At 41.0% G+C, this 19773-nt stretch overlaps 2 protein-coding genes across 2 annotated transcripts in view; one reads left to right on the top strand and one right to left on the bottom strand.

Moving 5' to 3' along the window:
• LOC131471939 (raftlin-like) overlaps positions 1-19773 on the top strand; it is a 246786-nt gene that overhangs the window by 44735 nt on the left and 182278 nt on the right. Inside the window, exon 2 of the mRNA XM_058648756.1 lies at positions 2555-2673. Coding sequence (XP_058504739.1) covers positions 2596-2673 — 78 coding nt within the window. The 5' untranslated portion in view covers positions 2555-2595. The remainder of the gene's footprint in view (positions 1-2554; positions 2674-19773) is intronic.
• LOC131471938 (inactive phospholipase C-like protein 2) overlaps positions 3726-19773 on the bottom strand; it is a 45271-nt gene continuing 29223 nt past the window's right edge. Inside the window, exons 5-7 of the mRNA XM_058648755.1 lie at positions 17812-17887; positions 10364-10473; positions 3726-8016 (exon numbers count right to left, since the gene is read on the bottom strand). Of these exons, the coding sequence (XP_058504738.1) occupies positions 7813-8016; positions 10364-10473; positions 17812-17887 (390 nt within the window). The 3' untranslated portion in view covers positions 3726-7812. The remainder of the gene's footprint in view (positions 8017-10363; positions 10474-17811; positions 17888-19773) is intronic.

Below are 19773 nucleotides of genomic sequence, written 5' to 3'. Positions count from 1 at the left end.
CTCACTGACTTCCTTACAGACTTACTTACTCACTGAGTTACTTACAGACTTACTTACTCACTGACTTCCTTACAGACTTACTTACTCACTGACTTACTTCCTTACAGACTTACTTACTCACTGACTTACAGACTTACTCACTGACTTCCTTACAGACTTACTTACTCACTGACTTACTTCCTTACAGACTTACTTACTCACTGACTTACAGACTTACTCACTGACTTCCTTACAGACTTACTTACTCACTGACTTACAGACTTACTCACTGACTTACTTACAGACTTACTTACTCACTGACTTACAGACTTACTCGCAGACTTGCTCCCCTACTTAGCTTCATCTTGTCATCATGATGATCAGGGACTAGTTTTCTCTAATTTTCTCTTAATTAAATATATGCTTCCTTAAGTGAGCTATATCTATATAACTATATTTGCCAAATATCCTCTATACAGACTTTGGTGTAGGAGAATAAGCGGTAACAAAGCGTCAGAGTTTGTCAAACAGTGAGATAAAGCTGTGAACATACTCTTAAAAGATAAGAGACTTTTAAGATGATTTCAATTTTATTAGGTGACGTGGATTTAATTTTTAAAGTGGTTAAAATCATCTTTCCTTGTGTCCTTATCGGCAGCCATGTTTTCAGTGATGACTCAATCTGTGCCACAAAGGAACTGCGTTGTTTTTTCATTGTGCGTCCAAAACAATGAAGGCAACAGTGCTCGTCCCCATTATCCACCACGTGCTCATTACATGACTCAGCAAAAGTAACTGTTTCATGATCAGCGACCACGTCTTTTACCACAAACCGTGTCACTTGGCTCCTTTAAATAAACCGGGCTTTGACACATGGAGGCGTGTGTTTTGACACCGGGCCTCTGTTTTTCCACCGTCACACATTTTCACAAATGTTGAACAAAAGCTTCACTTCCCACTTTTTTTACCATTCCCCCCCCCCCCCCCCTAAGAGAGGCAGTGTTTGGATAAATCACGTCGTCGTGAGCAACAAAGAAAAGGATGTGTTGACAAGTCGCTCGACACAGAGTTATAGTTTGTTTTAATGGAAGTCCCAGAACAGAACAATGTTTTGTGCAAACAGAAAACCCCTTAATTTAAACTCTCCTCTGGCTAATAAAATCCATTTGACGTTATCATCATTCTGTTACACATTAGCGCAGCTATTTACGAGCGCATTAGTGGCTCATTCTGGTCGCGTTTACACGTTCCTCACGACGGTGAACGAATGGCTGTATTTGCTCGGCTTATCGGTCACAGGTACGAGCTTTTAACACGAGATAAGAGAGAGGGAGAACATGAACGTTGATTAAAATAAGATCTGCGATAGGTGTTTGATGGGAAAAACAATTTGGTTTTTTTAAAGACGTCAGTAAATTCTGGGTCAGCTGCGGCTTATAATAGAGCTTTCATTAAAGTGTTTGTATTGTTTTTGTGGACAAACACAGGTTTTTTAGGTCTGGATTCGCACATCTGGCATGTTTTATGTCTGTGTGTGTGTGTGTGTGTGTGCGTGTGTGTGTGCACTCAGACTCCAGCAGTCGATCGATACTAATGCATGTGATTCTGCAGCTTCCTCCTCTCCTCATGCTCGCGGGGAAGAGAATTCCTTATTCGTTGTCTCTCATTGACCTGGAAAAGAAATGATCACATTCTCTTGTGGCCGTGCAATTAATCAATCAGAACTCGTGTGTGTGTCAATTACGATTATGGACCCAAATGATTAAAAAACAACATAATAATAATAATGATCTGTCTATAAATTCCAGGAACGTCTGTCTGTTATTCATATTTCAAACTTAACAGGTGTCTTGCTACGGGCACGAGTAAGTGCAGTGCCAAGTTATACGTTGTTTGGATAAGTAATGCAAAAGATATCATTAAATATATCTGTAAACGAAGCACACATTGGCTCTACTGTAGCCACTCCCCCTCTCACTCACACAGCACTGTGGGCGACCTGAAAGGATAATGCTAAGTAGGGCTGCTAAAGATTATAATCTGTCAATTTATCTTCTCGATTAATATTTGTTTAGGCTGTAAAATGTCAGAAAATTGGTGTTTACCAAACCTGGAAATGATGACTTTGGAATGATTTTATTAGTTTTAATGATTTCTTTGTTATATTGAGCAAAGAAACCAGAAGATATTCACATTTAAGAAGCTGAAAAATCAAGAAACTTGTATTACTAATAGAAAAACCGTCTTTTATTGTCAAAATAGTTGAATATTAATTTAGGAAATGATGAATCGAGTAGTTGTTTCAGCCTTGACACCACCTTTCAGATGCTTTGGTGTCGTTATTGTTGCTCAGGAGTTTGTCCTCCACTGTCTCTGTTCTTCTCCTGACCATAAAGATGAATGGTTTATGTGGAAGTGCTGACTTATTTATCTTCATTCATCAACCCGCTGCTCTGATTCCTTCACAGTCTGCTGATCGACTCGCAGTGTCTTGATTCAGCAGAGGCCTGAGTAAATATCCTTTCTGTATATCCAGGTATGACTTTTAAGTGATTTTTTTGTTTGATTGTTTCAGTCAGAGTCGGTGGAGAGGAGAGACGGTGATTCAGCGAGACGATGGGATGTGAAACGCTTACCTCAGAGTCCTGCACAGATGAAATGGAGAGTTATGGCAGCAGCGACCGGAGCTGGAAGGTCAGTGCAGTGTGGTGGGGAGATGAAGGATGCAGAGATGAAGTGTGGAGGTCAGTTCCTGCAGGAGGGAGAGACGGAGTTTATCAGTGGGGCAGGAAGAGAGGGAGGGAGGCAGTGATGGATTTCCCCACATCTAACTGTATCTGTGGAGGAATGAGGTGAGGACAACCAGAGAGACTCACTGATGCTGCAGCTGATGTTGCTGCGACCTGAGCTGAATCTGTCTTCTCATTTAGGGAATTGAAGGAGAAAAAGAAAAGAACAGCCAATATGATACTTGGTATGAGTCCAATACTGTTCAAAATCACTGAATTTAGTACCTGAAAGATTAAAGATACACTGTAAAATCTGATACAATTCAAAAATCTTAAAGATATATACTATATATACATGCTTCACTATGTACACGTGGCAAAAAATATTAAGAAAAAAAAAGTCGTGTTGTTGGCTGAATATCGGAGAAGTGACATGGAGGCTCTGATGTTAGTGTCGGGTATCGGCTCCAATACTTCCCTCTTTACTCACATTTGTTTCTATAAAACTACTCTGATACTAACACACCTGACAGTATCAATAATGTAGGATTTAAATCTAACTATAGGACACATTCAAAACTATTGAGACACTTTCACGCTCTAAATTTGGTGTTCCATTACAAACGAGGCTATCTCGTCTCAATTAGGGGTGTGAATCACATTGTACTTCATGATACCAGATGCGATACACGGTCCACGATACCAATTATATCACAATACTATAATGATTCTGTGATCAATCAATATATTGCAAGACAAAGTGAGATTAACGCTAAAAATAGTGAAGTGTTTTTACTGTTGACGCATGTGGCAGCCATTTTTACAAATCCTACCTCGAGGTTTGAGAGGTTGCTCCGACTGAAACACGCTCTGATGTCAGAGTTTTACAGATGAAGGGATTACCTGAGAGATTATCTGAGAAGGAAAACAGTGATTAGTTGCAGCCCTGACGACAAACCTGTTACACTTTCATCACATTTTTGATTAATTTCCAGTTAAAACAAAAGCAAAGCCAACTGTTTTTCTGACATGAATCTTTAATGGACGACACAGTTGTGGACTGAGAAATGAATATCAAACAGTAGGACTGAGTTTGGCAGTAACAGGGTAACTGTGGATATAATTCTACGATCAGCAGGAATGATTGTGAAGCCGAGTTTGAATTCTTCCAAAAGCGGTCGTGGCTCATTTGACTCAGCAGGTTTAATCCTAATCCTGACCTGCTCCTCAAACGTAATCCCAGAAAACGCAGCGATGAACTGTGAACGCGATGCGACATGAGGCACAGTGACGGCACATCCAGTGATGACAATTTAATTGTTATTATAATTTTTTTTGCTTCTGTACACGGCCTCCCATTCAATGTCTGCTAGACTCCTGAGAGACGCACTCACCGGCCACTTTATTAGGTACACCTGCTCCTCACATACCTCGCTTGTTAATGCAAATAATCTGCACAACACAGACAAAAACTAGTGACTTTAACCGTGGCGTGGTTGTTGTTCAGAAACTGCTGATCTCCTGGGATTCTCCTCGACTGTTTTATTGAGAATGATCCAAAAAATAAGCAGCAGTTTTTCTGGGTGAAAGTGCCTCGTTGATGCCAGAGGTCAGAGGAGGGTTTTCTAACTCTAACCACATTTATGAGAAATGAGAGAAAACAGGATGAGCTCTGCTCTACTGGGTGATTCTTAAAGGCAAATCTCGCGTCACGTGTCAATGAGAAGAAGACTCGAGGCCAGAAGGCAAGTGTTGCTACGATTTGATGTTTCTGTAATATCAGAAATGATATAAGGAAAACATTGCTTTTGAGAAAATCTTCAGGGAGAGAAGCTCCAGTAAGCGCGATGTCATCACGTCCGGTCGAACAGGGACGACTCGATATCACTTTTCCAACTATTTCAAAGCTATAATTCTCCAAATGTGCAAACACATTTTCTTCTCCCCTTTTAGAAGAAATACAACATGAGTTTTTTACACTTTTAGTGTGTTCGTGGTGAAGAACGCGATAGAGAGTATTTTACTGAAATACACACCGAACAAAAGAAATCTAAATTATTCCAGACTTCCTTAAACGCCCCCCGAAAAAAAACATATCTATCAAAATGCAGAGTTATCAAGTATGATGACGTGTGTGGACGCTGGGTTTCTCTTAACTATTCCATTGAATTATTCCCTATTCATTCCTCATGTTTTTTCCCCCACAATATTTAGATGGGTAGGTAGATGAGTGGGTCGGTAGGTAAAGAAACTTTCCTTTGACAATGAAATACAACACAGTCCCAAAAAAACAATGTTATAGCTATCAAAACGCAGATATATCAAGTATGATGACGCGTGTGGACGCCACGTTTTTCGTAACTTTTCCTTTAAAGCGTTCCCTATTCATTCCTAATATAACTTTTTTTCCCCCGCCTGCAATTTTCATTGCTACAATGATTTAAAAACACTGAAACAAGCAAACTGATCCCAGTCCAATCTCACATTTTTGACACATTTAGTTTTCACAAAACTACAGTTTCGTGGCAGTCATTTTGTAATAACCATAAAAATACACACAATAATAATAGAATCTTATTGCTAATTCCCCTGGATTTGTGCTGCCCAAACAATCTGCAGAAGACCATCTCTAAAAAAACCAAAAAAACACCATGTGTACCTAATAAAGTGGCGTAAATGTGTAGATTCAAACTTGCTCACAAATAAACAAAGGGATGAGTTTTCAAATTTATCACTGCAGTATTTTTGAACGACAGTGCAACAGTCTGGGAACATACTCTTACCTGAATTATACATTTAAAACAAAAAAAAAGAACAATAAAGACTGCATCTGAACAAAAAATACTGCATCTGGCACTTTTCACAAACGTCTGAAAGTAACAGTGGAATGAGTTGTTTGTTTTTGGTTAAAATACTCAAGAGCATACAGTTGATAGTGAAATGGGAGGACCGTGTAATAAACGTCAACATAAACCGCTAAAACATATGAAAATAAGTCTGCGTCCACACCAGTCCAGTCGTGGTTCCTTCTCGTGCAGTTGCTGGTTTTTGCGATGTTTGAGACGATGTTTCTCTGCCGGGGAAACCTACAAGACGAATAAAACTTAAGTTTTTCTTTTTTTCTTCCCCCACAGACATGTTTATATATTTATATTTATATATATATATATCTTTTATAAAATAAATCTTATATTTCCAAGTATACAATAATAAAATGATGCACTCTGCAGAAAAAGGAATAACAGGAAACTTCAGATATTTACACATTGTAGTATGTTGTACTATTTTGGCAGACAAGAACATGGACAAGTTCAGTGTTGTAAACAACTCTTTACTCTCATTCATATTCGATTCCTTCTCCTTCTTCTCCATCTTTTCTTTTACGTCTTCCGTTTCCCTCTGAGTTTCTTTGTCCCTCTGTCCCTCTGTCCTGGTACATTCACAGAAAAATTGTGCTTTAAGAAAATCGGTCACGACAAATCCACGGTTTTCCTTTTCATTTTTCTTGTTTGTGTTGTCTCTGTGTCTGTCAAGGGTAAATCTGTGTGTCCACTGAGTAGAACAAGTGCATCGGTCTCTGAACAGTATTATTTTTATCAGTCACATGGCTGGTAGTTGACTCCGCCCCCCCCCCACGCAGCTCAAACAGGAAATGAGACACAGGGGGGTGTAGATAGATTATTATTATTATTATTGTTGTTAATTATGATATGTTTTTCTGTAAATATTCCCCTTTTTCAGTATTTTTGCTTGAAGCTTAAAGCGAGTATTTAATGCAGCTTTTATCCTCTTCACAGGGTTAAAACGTAAAGTTGAGCACCTAAAACAAAAAAAACAAGACTTTTCTGTTGCTCTAAAGACGCTGAATATTCACCCCTAATATTAGGGATGGGCATTTTGAGCAAAAATTCTACAGCCACCGCAGGAATTTTTTCTTATTTCCTGGGATTTTTGAAAAACTGGAAATCACCCAGGGAATAACTTTCCCTCGCCCCGAACTACTAGGGACTTTTCAGATTACCAGGAACTCGAGGGGCACGATGCGAACAAAAAAAAAATTGCATCACGGTCTGTCAGCGACCAGAGCTCCAAGACAACCCCCGCTACACAGTTGTTTATTAAAATGGAAGAAAAGCCTTTTAGGAAACAATCAAGCGATCGGCATAACCGTGTTGAATGTTGACTGTTTTGACTGTGAGAGAACCTAAACCTCACAGATTATCAGGAATTATGTCCCCCCCTGATAAATAAGGTGGATGCTACTCTGTGTATATATGCTGGGGTATTTGAGCTGAGTGAGGAATTATCTCTCGCTCCATCTTTCACCTCTGTGTAAAGTGTATGTGAGGACGAGGAGGAGGACGATGAGAGAGCAAATAAATCTGCCTCCTTCCGTATTTTAACGACGACACCGTGGCGAGACACGGTTTCAGCCTTCACGGAGAGTGAAACTGCTCACTGAGCTCTGAACAGTGACTCCGATCTCGTCACAAATTTCGGTGAAATCTTCAACTCATCTGGGATAAATCGGTGGTAAAAATTCCCGTAGTCTAGTTTATGTTTTGCTAAGCTGGCAGGAAATGGTGGATTGTGACATCCTTCAAACTCATTCACAGGGAGAGATCGACTCGCGATGGAAACCTGATCAGCTGCTCGCCGGTCACACTTCAACGCTGCACAGTGTACTGTAAAAAAACAACAATACAGTATATATTCTAATATTTAAGCCTCTCGGACACGAGGAGGAGGAGGAGGGAAAAAACCTGCTTCAGTGCAACATTTTAAGACTTAAGAAAAGTAATGACAGTGCTTTTCCAAGAACCTTTCCTGTGATGTGAAGATTTAAATGGTGGAGTTGTGGTGGCATTTAACTGATGATTACAAGGCAGACGTCTGTGAGAGGTTACAGCTGTGCTCGGGGATACAGGAATGCACTTGATGGAATGTGGAGCAACACTGGTGTGCGTGTGTGGAGTGGTGATGTCAGGGTAAAGACAAGAGACCGAGAGGGTGAGGAGAGAGGAGAGAGCGTTTGGGTTTTTGAGCTCAGGAGGCAGGAGCAGCACAGATGTCTAGTTGTGGTCTCCAGGGGGACTGAAGGTCTTCAGTCGTCCTCGTCGTTGAACTCCTCCACCCCCGTGGCCTTCTCCTGGATGGCCTCGAGGCTGCGCCTGCCCTTCGACTCCGAGCCCGAAGAGCCGCCCGCCGCGCCACCTTTGCTCAGGTTACAGGTGAGCACGGCGTAGTGGATCTGCTTGAGGTTCTCCTGGACCTCACTCTTGGCGTGCTTCAGTAGGTCTGCCTGGCCCTGAGAGGAAACACAGAGCACAGTGATGTCAGGGAGGGAAGACGGCAGCCGTGATGTAATGCAGGGAGACAGGATGTGTGCTTTCACTCACAGGATGTTCACTGACGCAAGAGGCCGCACTAACAACACAACCTCATATATATATATATATATATATATATATATATATATATATATAAATTAGGGCTGAATCAATGAAGCATTTTAGCTGAGTCAAGTCTGCGCTTTTTATTTCTTCTTTTTAGGAGAACAGTATTTGGAGAATTGTGTCTTAAAATGACTCAGCACAAATGTGTTGTTAACACCTTCATCCTTTCATAAATGGTCTCTCTAAAATGACTGTATCGGAATAATATCGGTATTGGTCGATACCTGAGTTTGTGATATCGCTATCAACACAGAAAAGTGGTATCGTCCCATCGTTAATTATTTATTTATTAAACATAATCAACAGATTCATCAATTATGAAAATAAAGGTCACAGCCCTGCAGTAAATAAAACAAGAACACAGACGGCTGCGTAAGAAGAAAACAAAGAACAAGCACAGCATTAATGAGAGATGAGGAGGGGCGTGGTCAAATTGAATATGCTAATGAAAAATAAATAGTTTTGAGATGTAATTTTTTAATCCTCTCAGGGAAACTCGCGTGTTGGAGGTTTCATGCTGATTAACCAACCATATATGACACCAGGTTCCTGCCAGACTCTGACACTTTTAATGGACGGTTTGTGGGAACGAGTTTCAGACACAGGGGACTGAATGGCTGAAGGCTCTGGACCTTATGGTTGATAGACAGGGCAGGAGGTGTGATGAGGAGGAGGAAGGAGGAGGAAGATCGGAGGGTGTGTAGATGTGAAGGAGGTCAGAAAGTCATGTCGTGTGGAACCTCCAGACCAGGGAGTGGGTGACAGAGGTCTACACTGACATAAATAGAAGATATTGCTTGTAACCTCACTCGCCGAATGCTATTGATGTGAAGGTGTGGAACTGTAGTAACTTTGTGTAGCTCTCCACAGATCCTGAGCATCGTGTCACACTGTCACAATTTATAATACATTTCTACTTTCCTACATGTTTTTACATCGTTTCTGTTTCTCGTCTTAGCTCCAATTCTGTCATCACAACTGCTGATATCACAATGTTGATCTGTCAACTAGAGGTCACCCATGAGGACATTGTGGGCCAGATAAGACTGGTGTGTGAGCCCCACGGCTGTGTGCTCAAGTCTTGACTGTATCAACAAAAGGTGTTGCCCTTAGTTTTTTTTTTTTAACCTTAAACAGCTCTGTGACGGCCACTTAACAGGTGTGTGTGACCAGCGGTCCTCATGGAGACCTAATGAGGCAGAAGCTCATTTCTGTGGACTCTGGTTAGGTTTAGGGCTAAGATTAGAGGTTAGGGTGACCAAATGAGTGGAAGTCAATGCTGCATTGTGACATCTCTAAGAACAAACATTGGCCGTGTCATGTTGACATCTCGCTCGTTGACTATCTCATTGCTCTTTGACCCGTTAGCTCAGGTTGTACATGTGATATCTTATTTTCAGGAAACTGTAAACAGGGCTTGACACCACTTGTGTAGGAACATGTCGGTCAGTCTTATTTTATCTAACTCTAACCTAGGTTTCCATGTGAAAGTAAAAGATCTGCGTGTACTTGAAGGGAGAAGGAACGCAGACGGGGTGCAGATGCAGACTTTTAGCCTCCAGAACTGTGTGTCTACTGTGTTTAACTTTCATACATGTCCTGGTTTCATACGGCCTCCAGGTCTGACTATGTCACAGCCTCTTCACGTCTAAGCCTCTGTGGAATTCAAACTATTCAATGTCGTCTTACAGAAACAACATACACAATGTCCCACTGAAACGCTTCACTTTCCAAGTGCAAAACCAGTTGCAGTTTAAAATATACAGCCTAAAAACCCACCAGAGCATCCGAAGTAATTACAATATGGACCAGCAGAGGGCCCTACCTAACCTAAAGTTTTGCTGTAGAAACACAAGTTTTTCCGCTTCTTAAAAGTGAATATTTTCTGGTTTCTTTGCTCCATTTAACAAAGAAATCATTAAAACTGAGTCATTTTAGTTTGTGGACAAAACAAGACATTAGAGAACATCATCATTTCCAGGTTTTTGGAAACAACGAGCAACATCTTTCAACATTATATTCATACCAGTTTCAGTTAGAAAACTCACGCCCCAAAAGCCACACCCACACACACTGTGACCTCTGACCTCCTCATGGAGAAGCGGCACGTCGTGCAATGTGGCGACTGGACGCGACTCGAACAGGAAGATAAACAAGTGTGAAAACATCAGAGGCGGCGGCTGCCGCCGCTCTTCTCACCTTCAGGATGGTGATGTTCCAAGTGAAGCTCTCCACCGCCTTGTGCAGCTTCCTGCCCTTCAGCCCCTCCTTTGCAGCCAAGTCGTGGAGGTTCTCGTGAAATTCCATCGCTGGGAGAGAAAAATAAACACAAGGACAAGTGTCCGGTTTGGTCTTTGTTTTATAGAGTGGTTTGGTTTGTGAGACAGAGAGGCAGCTGTGGGATGACAGGAGACTGGAGACTGCGGGGGGGATGTGACTGGGAGCGAGGTCTGTTCTGTTGTTACTGTGAGGAAACATTAGAGCTGAGAGTCTGACATGTACTGTCAACATTTCACAGTCTCCTGCTGCAGCAGCAGCAGCAAAGGGGGGGGTAGTGAGTGTAAGCACAGCGACTCTTCCTCTTCTCTACATATCTGCAGAGTGATGACGAATCACCGGGTCTGACAGGTTAAACTTCACATGTCAACAAACGTAAGCTGAGAATTAGATTTTGGATGTGAAAACCGCTGTAGTTGGAATCTTTTTGACTTCCTAGTCTTGAGTTTCAACTGCTTTCAACTTGGAGACACGTGGGATTCAAAAACGCCTGCCGCTCTCTGCTACTTTTACTCTAGTATGTATTGTTACATTTTTATCCGTGGACGTGTTGCGACGTTGTTTGTGTGCGTTGTTATCGACTGGTATGCACTAGGGAGTGTCACAACGCCGATTGTAAATCGAATATCGATCGAAACGACGCCACAATCTCCCCTTAACGTCGCCGATTTAACCACGCCCCCAGGGTCTTGGTTGTAGCCATTGTAGCACGAATACATGTTACCTCCCCTCTTCCCTGAAATCACCAGTGTGAAAATATTTTTGAATTTTGTCAAAGGTTGTGTTGTGGACAAGGAAACTGCAGTGTGTAAACTATGTTATGTGTAGCAAAGCACAGGATATCTCCACAACAACTTCAAAATTCAACTCGCGCTTAAGCGGTAACTAGCGCTATAGATGTGTTTCAGTGTTGGAAAACCCTGGATTTAAACATTTAATTGCCAAAATAAGACTAGAAGGATGATGGGGTTGTGTAGTAATGTTAAGGAAAAGGTTATTGCAGGTCTGAGCGGTGCAGATTTTTTGTTTTTCGAGTTTCTATTTGTCATTTTCTTAATCCTGTAAGACCCGACACTGTGCAAACACCTGCTCTCGAAATGTTTAATTCCTGTTTATGAAAATGCTAATTTGTGTAAACAATGAGCAAATGTCTTACTCTGATCAGTACAGCAGAAAATTTGATCCGCATCTGTCTTCACTGCGGGGGGTGAAAAGATTCTTTATCTCTACTGGACTTTCATCGACACACTAAAGTAAATAAATAAGCAAAATATTAAAAAAGTTGTGTTATTAAACAATAAAATCTCAGCATCTAAAAGTGTCTGTGGAATAAAACAAGCAATTTTAAGGCATAATCGTGCTCTTAAGTAAAAAAAAAAGTGCATTTTATTTGACTTCATAATGTGAAATCTGGAGTGGAAACTCCCATGTGTTAATGGAATATCAACAGACAAGAGGGAGCAAATACTCGAATAACTGCGGAAAGGCGAGAGATAAGTCCGAGGAAGAGACGTAAGACAAAACAACATTTTAGCCCTAAGGCGAGATGAGTGAGAGAGTGAGAGAGAGAGAGAGGAGAAGAGCCTGGGAAACGGAGGAAACAGTGGAGGAGAGAGGCGGCGTAGGCAGACAGACATGACGTTCTTTCACTGTGGATTAGCATCAGGGCATCGAACACAGAAGGGATTTGTCTCCTGAGGAGGTTTCCCACCTCCTCTCTTCCTCTCCTAATTCCACATTCCACCCACCCCGTACTTTCGCATGACTGAGTCTGAGTGAAGACATGTTTAATGTTGAGGGAGCTTTATAGTTCACTGACATTACAGCAACAGGCAGCCAGAGCCTGTGAGTTAAATAAACCAAAGACAGACGGAGAGACAGCCGAGCTGCTGCCGCTGCCGCTGCTCTGTTCAAAGCTTCATCTCTGCAGTAATACAGCGGCAACTACAGAGACGAACACGCACTCTCCCGCTTCAAGCTCTGTTATCAACTGGAGTCGGTTCGCGGCCCTGTTGCCGTGGAAACATGGGGCGAGAGCACGTGAGAGACCCCCTCCGTGTGAAATTGCCATAATGGGTGTGGGGTTGGACGGTTTTTAAAGCCTCCGAGCGGAGAAAACATGTCTGTCAAGAGACCGGGGCGAGAAAATAACCTCAAACAGCTGAAGGAGCAGACACAGTCGTCATCTTTCATGCACATGTGCTTTTATTTATTTATTTTTTTTCCTCAACCAGTTTCCTGTGTTTTTAACCAACATGTGAAATTATCTCTGTCTCTTCAATTTCACCGTCTTTAAGTATAGAGCTGCTGCTGCCGTTTCTGCTGCTGCTGCTGTGCATGTGAACCATGACTGTGCTAAAAAAGCTGCACAGCTTCCTCTCTCTCTCTCACACACACACACACACACACACACACACACACACACACACAGACTGGGCTAACTGGCAGTGCAGGTTGCCTAGCAACATCTTTATGGAGTCTGGCAGGCAAGAAAGGGGGGGGGGGCTCATTCTTAGCGAGGCGTTACAGACTAATCTGAAGATGGTGACTGTACAGTAACGTCTGATGCTCGCAGCGGGAAACTGCGACAGCAGAGAGTGGCGGAAAAGAAAACCTGATAATTGATTATTAATTATTGAAACGTATGCGAGAACTATCAGACGTGAAGCAGAGGAAATTGCGACAATTCACGAGAATTACACAACAAGGGCTGAAAGTACTTACTCCGTTGTTGGTTTGTTTCTCGAATAAACATTTACACAATGAAATGGAAAATTGAGCCCCACTAACAGACGTCACGCAACCAAACCAGCGTCATTTTGGCAGGCGACGCTGTTCACGTCAATAACTGGCAGAATGTAATTATCGCACGCGACTTGTTTCTTCACTGGCTGTTTTTAAGATGGTGGAGAAACCCTCTGCTTGTAGGCTCATCGTCACTTTACGTCTGGTACTGAATCACGACGCTGAAGAGTCACAGTTTCCTGGTCAGCAGTTAAGAGGAAACTTAAAGGAAATGTACAGGAAGTTAAATCGAAAGCGTGTTATTGGTGTAAAAACGCGTCAGACTAAAATGTATTTTGAGATATTTAGATAAAAACTTTTATTCTATTTTCACAAAGTTAGGGTCACAATCGCTAAGTACAGACCAGGAAGTTGTGGTTCTGGATGCTAACTTAAGTGTCGCTACAGCTACAGATGCTAATTAACGTAAATAAGTTTATTTGACATGTTTTTACTGCGATGTGTACGTGTTCTCCAGAGTAGAATGAGGGAAAGTTTATCAGATTCCAGTTCTGGAATAATGTCCACTGTGGGCTGTTTCCATACTTGTGAGAAGCACTAGGGGGCAGTATAAGGATCAGATATGTCAGGTTCTGTGATATACTGCTCAATCTTCTTTGAATTTAAGTGCACAGTGAACTCTTTTCCTGCCAACATGGCGGTGTAGGTGGAGCTTTAGCCAAGACTTTGACATGACGATTGGCTTTTGCGTCATGTCACGCATATTTTTCGCACAAATTCTAATATTTTCCACTTCCACTAAATTCAATGAACACCTGAATCTCGCAAAATTCCAAGTCTAATGCTAATTTAAAAATGTGCTTTGACTTATGTATGTAATCTCCTCGCCATAAACACATTAGAGGGGACACTTTACTGGACTGACTCCTGAGTGGAAGTGTTGTGGGCAACATGTGAAGGCAGTGAGGCGGTGACGTCCGTGTTTGAGCTGCAAACACCTGACTGTGTTCACGGGTATTTTCTCGCTCCGGGGAAAAGTGAGCGCTGTCTGAGTTGATGTGATGGATTATTCACAGCGATAATAGCTGCTGCTGTTGTGTTGTGTTGTGCCTGCTCTGAAGGGGGAACTGGGTTTGTACTGACCCAGTTTCTACACAACAGAGGAGTGCATGAAACCACACACTGAAGTACACACACACACACACACACACACACACCGCTGGGACCAAAATATGTCAGTTCCGAATGGAAAATAAATCAATGTTCAAGCTCATCAGTTGCCATCTGCTGTGTCCTACTTTACAGTTGTTGGCTGAAGTTGAATTTGCTCGATCTGATTTTAACATGATCAAACACAACAACAATGCTCTGAGACCAAGAAAAAAAAAGACCATTTTAACTCTTTCGATTATCGTTTCATGTAAAGGAATAACTCGCAAACAAATCTAGTAAATTGAAGTTTTTGTCCATCGAGGAAATCTGCATTTTTAGCTTTCTGCCCTTCTGCTGCCTCTGTTGGTACGTTTATGTCACTCAGGTTAATCCAAACAAAGCATTTCAAACCCTCAAGTCACACAATAACACTTTCCAACTCGGTGACGGAGGCAGCAGTGGATTAACAAACTCCTGTGTGCTGTGTTGTAAAATCACTCATTTTCTCATGGACTCATGGACTTTGGTGCAGGGAGAGAGAGGTTTGAATCAAATTGTATTTTTGGCAGATTTTATGATATAGGCAACACTGTCCAGATAAATATGTGACGAAACTTTAGATATGTGCAATCAGAGCCTGTAGTTTTTGTCTTGATGAAGTGGTTTCAATGGTGTTTAAATAGTACAGATACAGTTAAGATAATGAAGTCTAAACAATCTACTGAAGTGGTTTTCAGTTCTTCCACATAGTAGAAAAGATCTTGAATGTGATTAAAATGATCAGGGCAGCTGAAGGAAGTGAATTAATGTAGATTTTTAGATAATTAGGGCTGAGACAGTGACTCGATTAATATTTTGATAATTGATTGATCGTTTTGAGAGTTTTTTTAAAGAATTACAACAAGGTGTGTGATTTTTCAGCTTCTTAAATGTGAATATTTTCTACTTTCTTTGCTTCATGTGACAAAGAAATCATTAAAACTGAATCATTTTTAGTTTGAGGACAAAACAAGACATTTGAGAACATCACCATTTCCATGTTTGATGTACATTTTTCATATTTTCTTAACATTAAGAAAATAATCGACAGAGTAATCGTTATTAGTAGCCCTACAAATAATCCAAAGTAGTTGCAAAATATGTATATATAGGTTTTTCTAAAGTAAACTTTTGTGGAAATCCCCGTAACTTGTTCTCGTGTGCTACGCCAAAAACTCCAATTAGTTCTTCATCCCACAATCTGTTTAACCGTTGAGGACAGGAAAGTGGTCGACTGGAGGGAAAATCACACGGCACCAAAGCCCTTGATTAAACGAGCCACTCCTGCTCTTCTCTGGTGTGTGTGAAGACAAAGGAAGATGAATATTTTATAAGTCTTCCATCTGGAAAGCAATAAAGCTGAGCTGCTGTAACGACGGTCCATCTCTGCTCCGTCCTCTCCGCTCACCACCAGACTCGCTCGGTGATAAATTAGCTCTCGGTGCCACTCGGATGAAATTCCTTGCCACAAAAGTGCTGCATTATGAAGCACATTAATCCCGTAATTGAATTTCTGTCTCGTTATCATCTTCGTCCCGCGCTCACTGTGACACGTTTCATAAAAACACTGATCACACTGACCACCGAGTGTTACCTAACCAGTGTTTTCCCACCTGAGTCTGTCTGTGTGTGTGTGTGTGTGTGTGTGTGTGTGTGTGTGTGTGTGTGTGTGTGTGTGTGTGTGCGCCTGTGTTTTTTTTTTTTTTTTTTTTTTTTTTAAAATCTGTGCTTCTCAGAAACCATGACTGAATTGTCTTTGGTCACATTAAATGGACACGTAGCTGAAGGTGAGAAAGGCAGAGGTGGATAAAGAGATTAAAGGCATAAATGAAGGTCTAACCACTGTGATGTGACTGCAGGAAGAAGATGAAGAAGTATTGATGGACTTGCTGTGTGTGTGTGTGTGTGTGTTTCGCTTTGATGTCCACTGTCTTCTCTGAACCGTGTAAACCAAAGCTGGACTGTTAGTGCTTTTACGTCATTGCTTACTATTCTGATAGCTTCTAAAATGTGAATATTTTCCAGTTTCTTTGCTCCATAAAAAAAGGAACCATTAAAACTGATTCATTTTGGTTTGTAGACAACAACAAGACATCATTTAGAGGTTTGAGAAACACTGATCAACATTTTCTGACATTTTATGGACCAACCAAGTAATTAATGAATCTAGAAAATAATTATTAGTTGAAGTCTAACTCTTTAGATTTCGATCTGCACAGAAAATCCAGGTCAGTATTGATGCAAAATGTCGGTGAAGCTTCTCAGTCATCCAGGTCATAAACCAGGTCTATTTTCTTTTTATTTTCTTAATTATCAGTTAGTTGTTTGGTCCAGAAAATAACAAAAAAATAATGAAAAATAGAAATGATGATGTTCTCAAATGTATTCTTTTTGTCCACAAACCAAAGTGATTCCGTTTGAATGATTTCTTTGTCACCTGGAGCAAAGAAACCAGCAAATATTCACATTTAAAAAGCAAAAACAACTTAAAATAGTTGACAATTCATTTAGTAACAGATTCATAATCGAGTCACTGTCTCAGCCATAATTATGTTATAATTTAACAGTTCAATTTTATTAAAATTTATGTCAAAGCTTAAAAAGAACAACTTGGCAAAAAGCTAATATTGTATTGTTTGTTTTTGTTGTTCTTTTAAACTATTTCAGTCTCACTGTATCTGAATAATTTCAATTTCAAAGTACTTCAAACTACATAATGAGGTGACGCCTTGATACCAGTTCTTTTTAGATCGACTTCTTAAGTTATGACATTTTTGCTGTTGCATTTCACAAACTGCAGGACAATCACTCATCTCTTTACAGCTTGTGGCTTTTGTTTAGCAAAGCATTTACACACTAAGGTTTACTGATCACATACTTTTCTTATTTTCTTGAACGTCTTCATTCAGCTACTTATTAAATGACAGTAAAAAAGCTCAGTGAGACGTCAGTGTCTGGGTTTCTTCAGGCGATTTTTGTTGGACATTAATTCTGTTTTTGTTATCCTTAAGGTTTCCTGGTTTCCTCTTTTGCCATGTCAGTTTCATGTTTTGTTTTGGCGTTCTTCCTGGTGCACGTACCTTGTTTAGTTTTGATTTTCTGATCATCTGCCTATCGCTGATTTGATTCACCTGTGTTCAGTTTTCCCTTGTGGATTGTGTCTCTGTGCTCTGCAGCGTCTTTGTTGGTTCATGCTGTTTGTTTTCTTGGCTTCTGCTATGTTCTGGTCCCCATATTCTTTATCATAGTTTTGTATTTTGTCTTTTCTGTAATGTTCGACCAAAACCTTATCTACTGTAGCTGCTTGCATTGTTTTTGCCTCTTTTATTTAGTTTTTTACTGAAGTAAAAATTAAAAACCAGTCCTGCATTTGGGTCCAAAGACTGATATGAATATAAAGTATAATATAACTTCTGGATAACAACATCATTTACCTGCTTTTTGTGTCTGTAGAATGCGTTCATATACACCCTCGTAGGTCTCCAGGAGAGTCTTGCTGGTCTGGATCACCTAAAATGAGACAAACATGTTGTTCACATTTGCATCTCATTTCCACATCAGCACAAGTGGTATTCCACAATAAAGCCAGGCGGCAGTCCGCTGGTCTGGTGGCATGTGGTGTTTTTATCCAGGGAGGGCTCTAAAAAAACAAGCTCTTATTACAGGCGCGTTAGAGGGCGAGGTCACTTTAATTGCATTTTTGAAAGCCAGGATTAGAAGGAAGGAGACGCGAGCAATTAGGGTGTTTATTAAAAGTTACCTCTTTTTTTGGTGTTCTTTCTTCAGGAGGGAAAAATAAAAGATGTGGAGATCCGGATGCTTTGGTTGTGTTTTTTTTTTTTTTTACAAAGAGTTAAGCGTTAGATGTGAGTCATTTTCAAACGCCACCACCTCCCGTGTTATCTGTGAAACTGCAGCTGCTGGAGATGCTAAGTTTGGCTCCTGTGATGTTATGCTCGGCCTTAATTGAGTGCACAGTCTCTCCTGACCTACAAACTGTTAAAACTCTCATGGTGGCCTTTAAAGGCAGACTCAAAGGGCTTTGTGGATCATTTATTAAATCCAGACGCCGCATCCTCCCCACACTGCTCCAAAATAAGCTTTGGCTTTCAGGCGGCAGCGCGGTGCTGTTGCAGGAAGGTTAATGATGCATATGTAGCCTGTCAGAGTGAGGTGAATAAGTGCCGGGCGAACATGGTAACTCACAGACCCTCCGGATTCTGCGTCTCTGATTGTCTTAAGTCATAGCTTAATTGTCTCATTTAAAGGAGATGATAATAAGTTAGCGTCTGCTCGATGCTGCCTTGTTTAAAATTGACTTGAACATTCACTTGCTCCCTCCCCATAAGTGCCTTAAGTGCCCCGCAAGGTTGTGCCACACAGCCGGGCTGCCGTGTTCTGCTGCCAAGACAAGAGGGAAGCAAAGAAAAACAACATTTTTATTCCAGCTCGCAGTCACAGAGCCATTGTGGCCCTGACATCAGTTCTATACGGCGAGCCAACTCTGTGGTCAGCCACCGAGAAAACGAATGAGAGCCAATGTGGAAAATAGAAACATCTTTTTAAGAAATAAAGTTAAATACACATTTCATGCATGTACCAGTCTGTTTGTTCTGGAGGGATGTGACTCAAAAAACGAGGAAACTGCTGTTTTTTATTGAGTCAAATTGAGACGTTTTGACTTGTTTTACAAGATTTAACCTTAACCTTTTGTATTAAGTATTGATTTAAATTTGAAACTTAGTTCATAGCGTCCTCCTATTATTCCTGTAGACAATCGGGATAGTTTTACTGCTCTCAACACTTCCCTAAGCATGCATTCAGTCTATGGTAGTAAGTGGGAATCAGACACATAGTTTAGGCCACACCCACACTACTCAGGTATTTTACAGTGCCAAAAAGTGTTAAATTAAAAACCACTGCTGGCTCCAGTTTTAGTTTGAAATGTGTGATGTGCTGTGTTTTAGTCTGGACGGACAGAAACAGAGATCTTATCAGCCACAACTCAACAATCATCTACATTAACCCAGGGTCTCATTACAGAAATCCTTCATTTTCACTTGTTTGTCATTTCTCGTTGGTCACACTTTCCTGCCCTGTGCCAGAAACCAGATTGTTCTACAAATACAGCGTGAGAAACTGCTGCAACTTCCAGTTACTGCTTTTGTTTCACAACAGTTGGGGATTCTAGCCGGCAACCCTGCAGTTGCATGGCCAATCCTCCCTTCCACTTGTCCACAGGCGGTCCTCTTATTGTCCAGAAATGTCTATTTATATAGCGCGTTTTCTAGTCTAGTCTTGCTTTACACGACAGTTTCATGCATCACATCTACGTGCAGCACGTTACGTTCACTCATCTTTCATACCCATTCACACGGTTGTGTGTCTTGCCCAAG

Source organism: Solea solea, chromosome 13 (assembly GCF_958295425.1).
Source record: "Solea solea chromosome 13, fSolSol10.1, whole genome shotgun sequence".
In the NCBI taxonomy this organism is placed as follows: Eukaryota; Metazoa; Chordata; class Actinopteri; order Pleuronectiformes; family Soleidae; genus Solea; species Solea solea.
The sequence above is the reverse complement of the archived record's forward strand: the minus strand, read 5'-3'. Positions and strand labels throughout refer to the sequence as shown.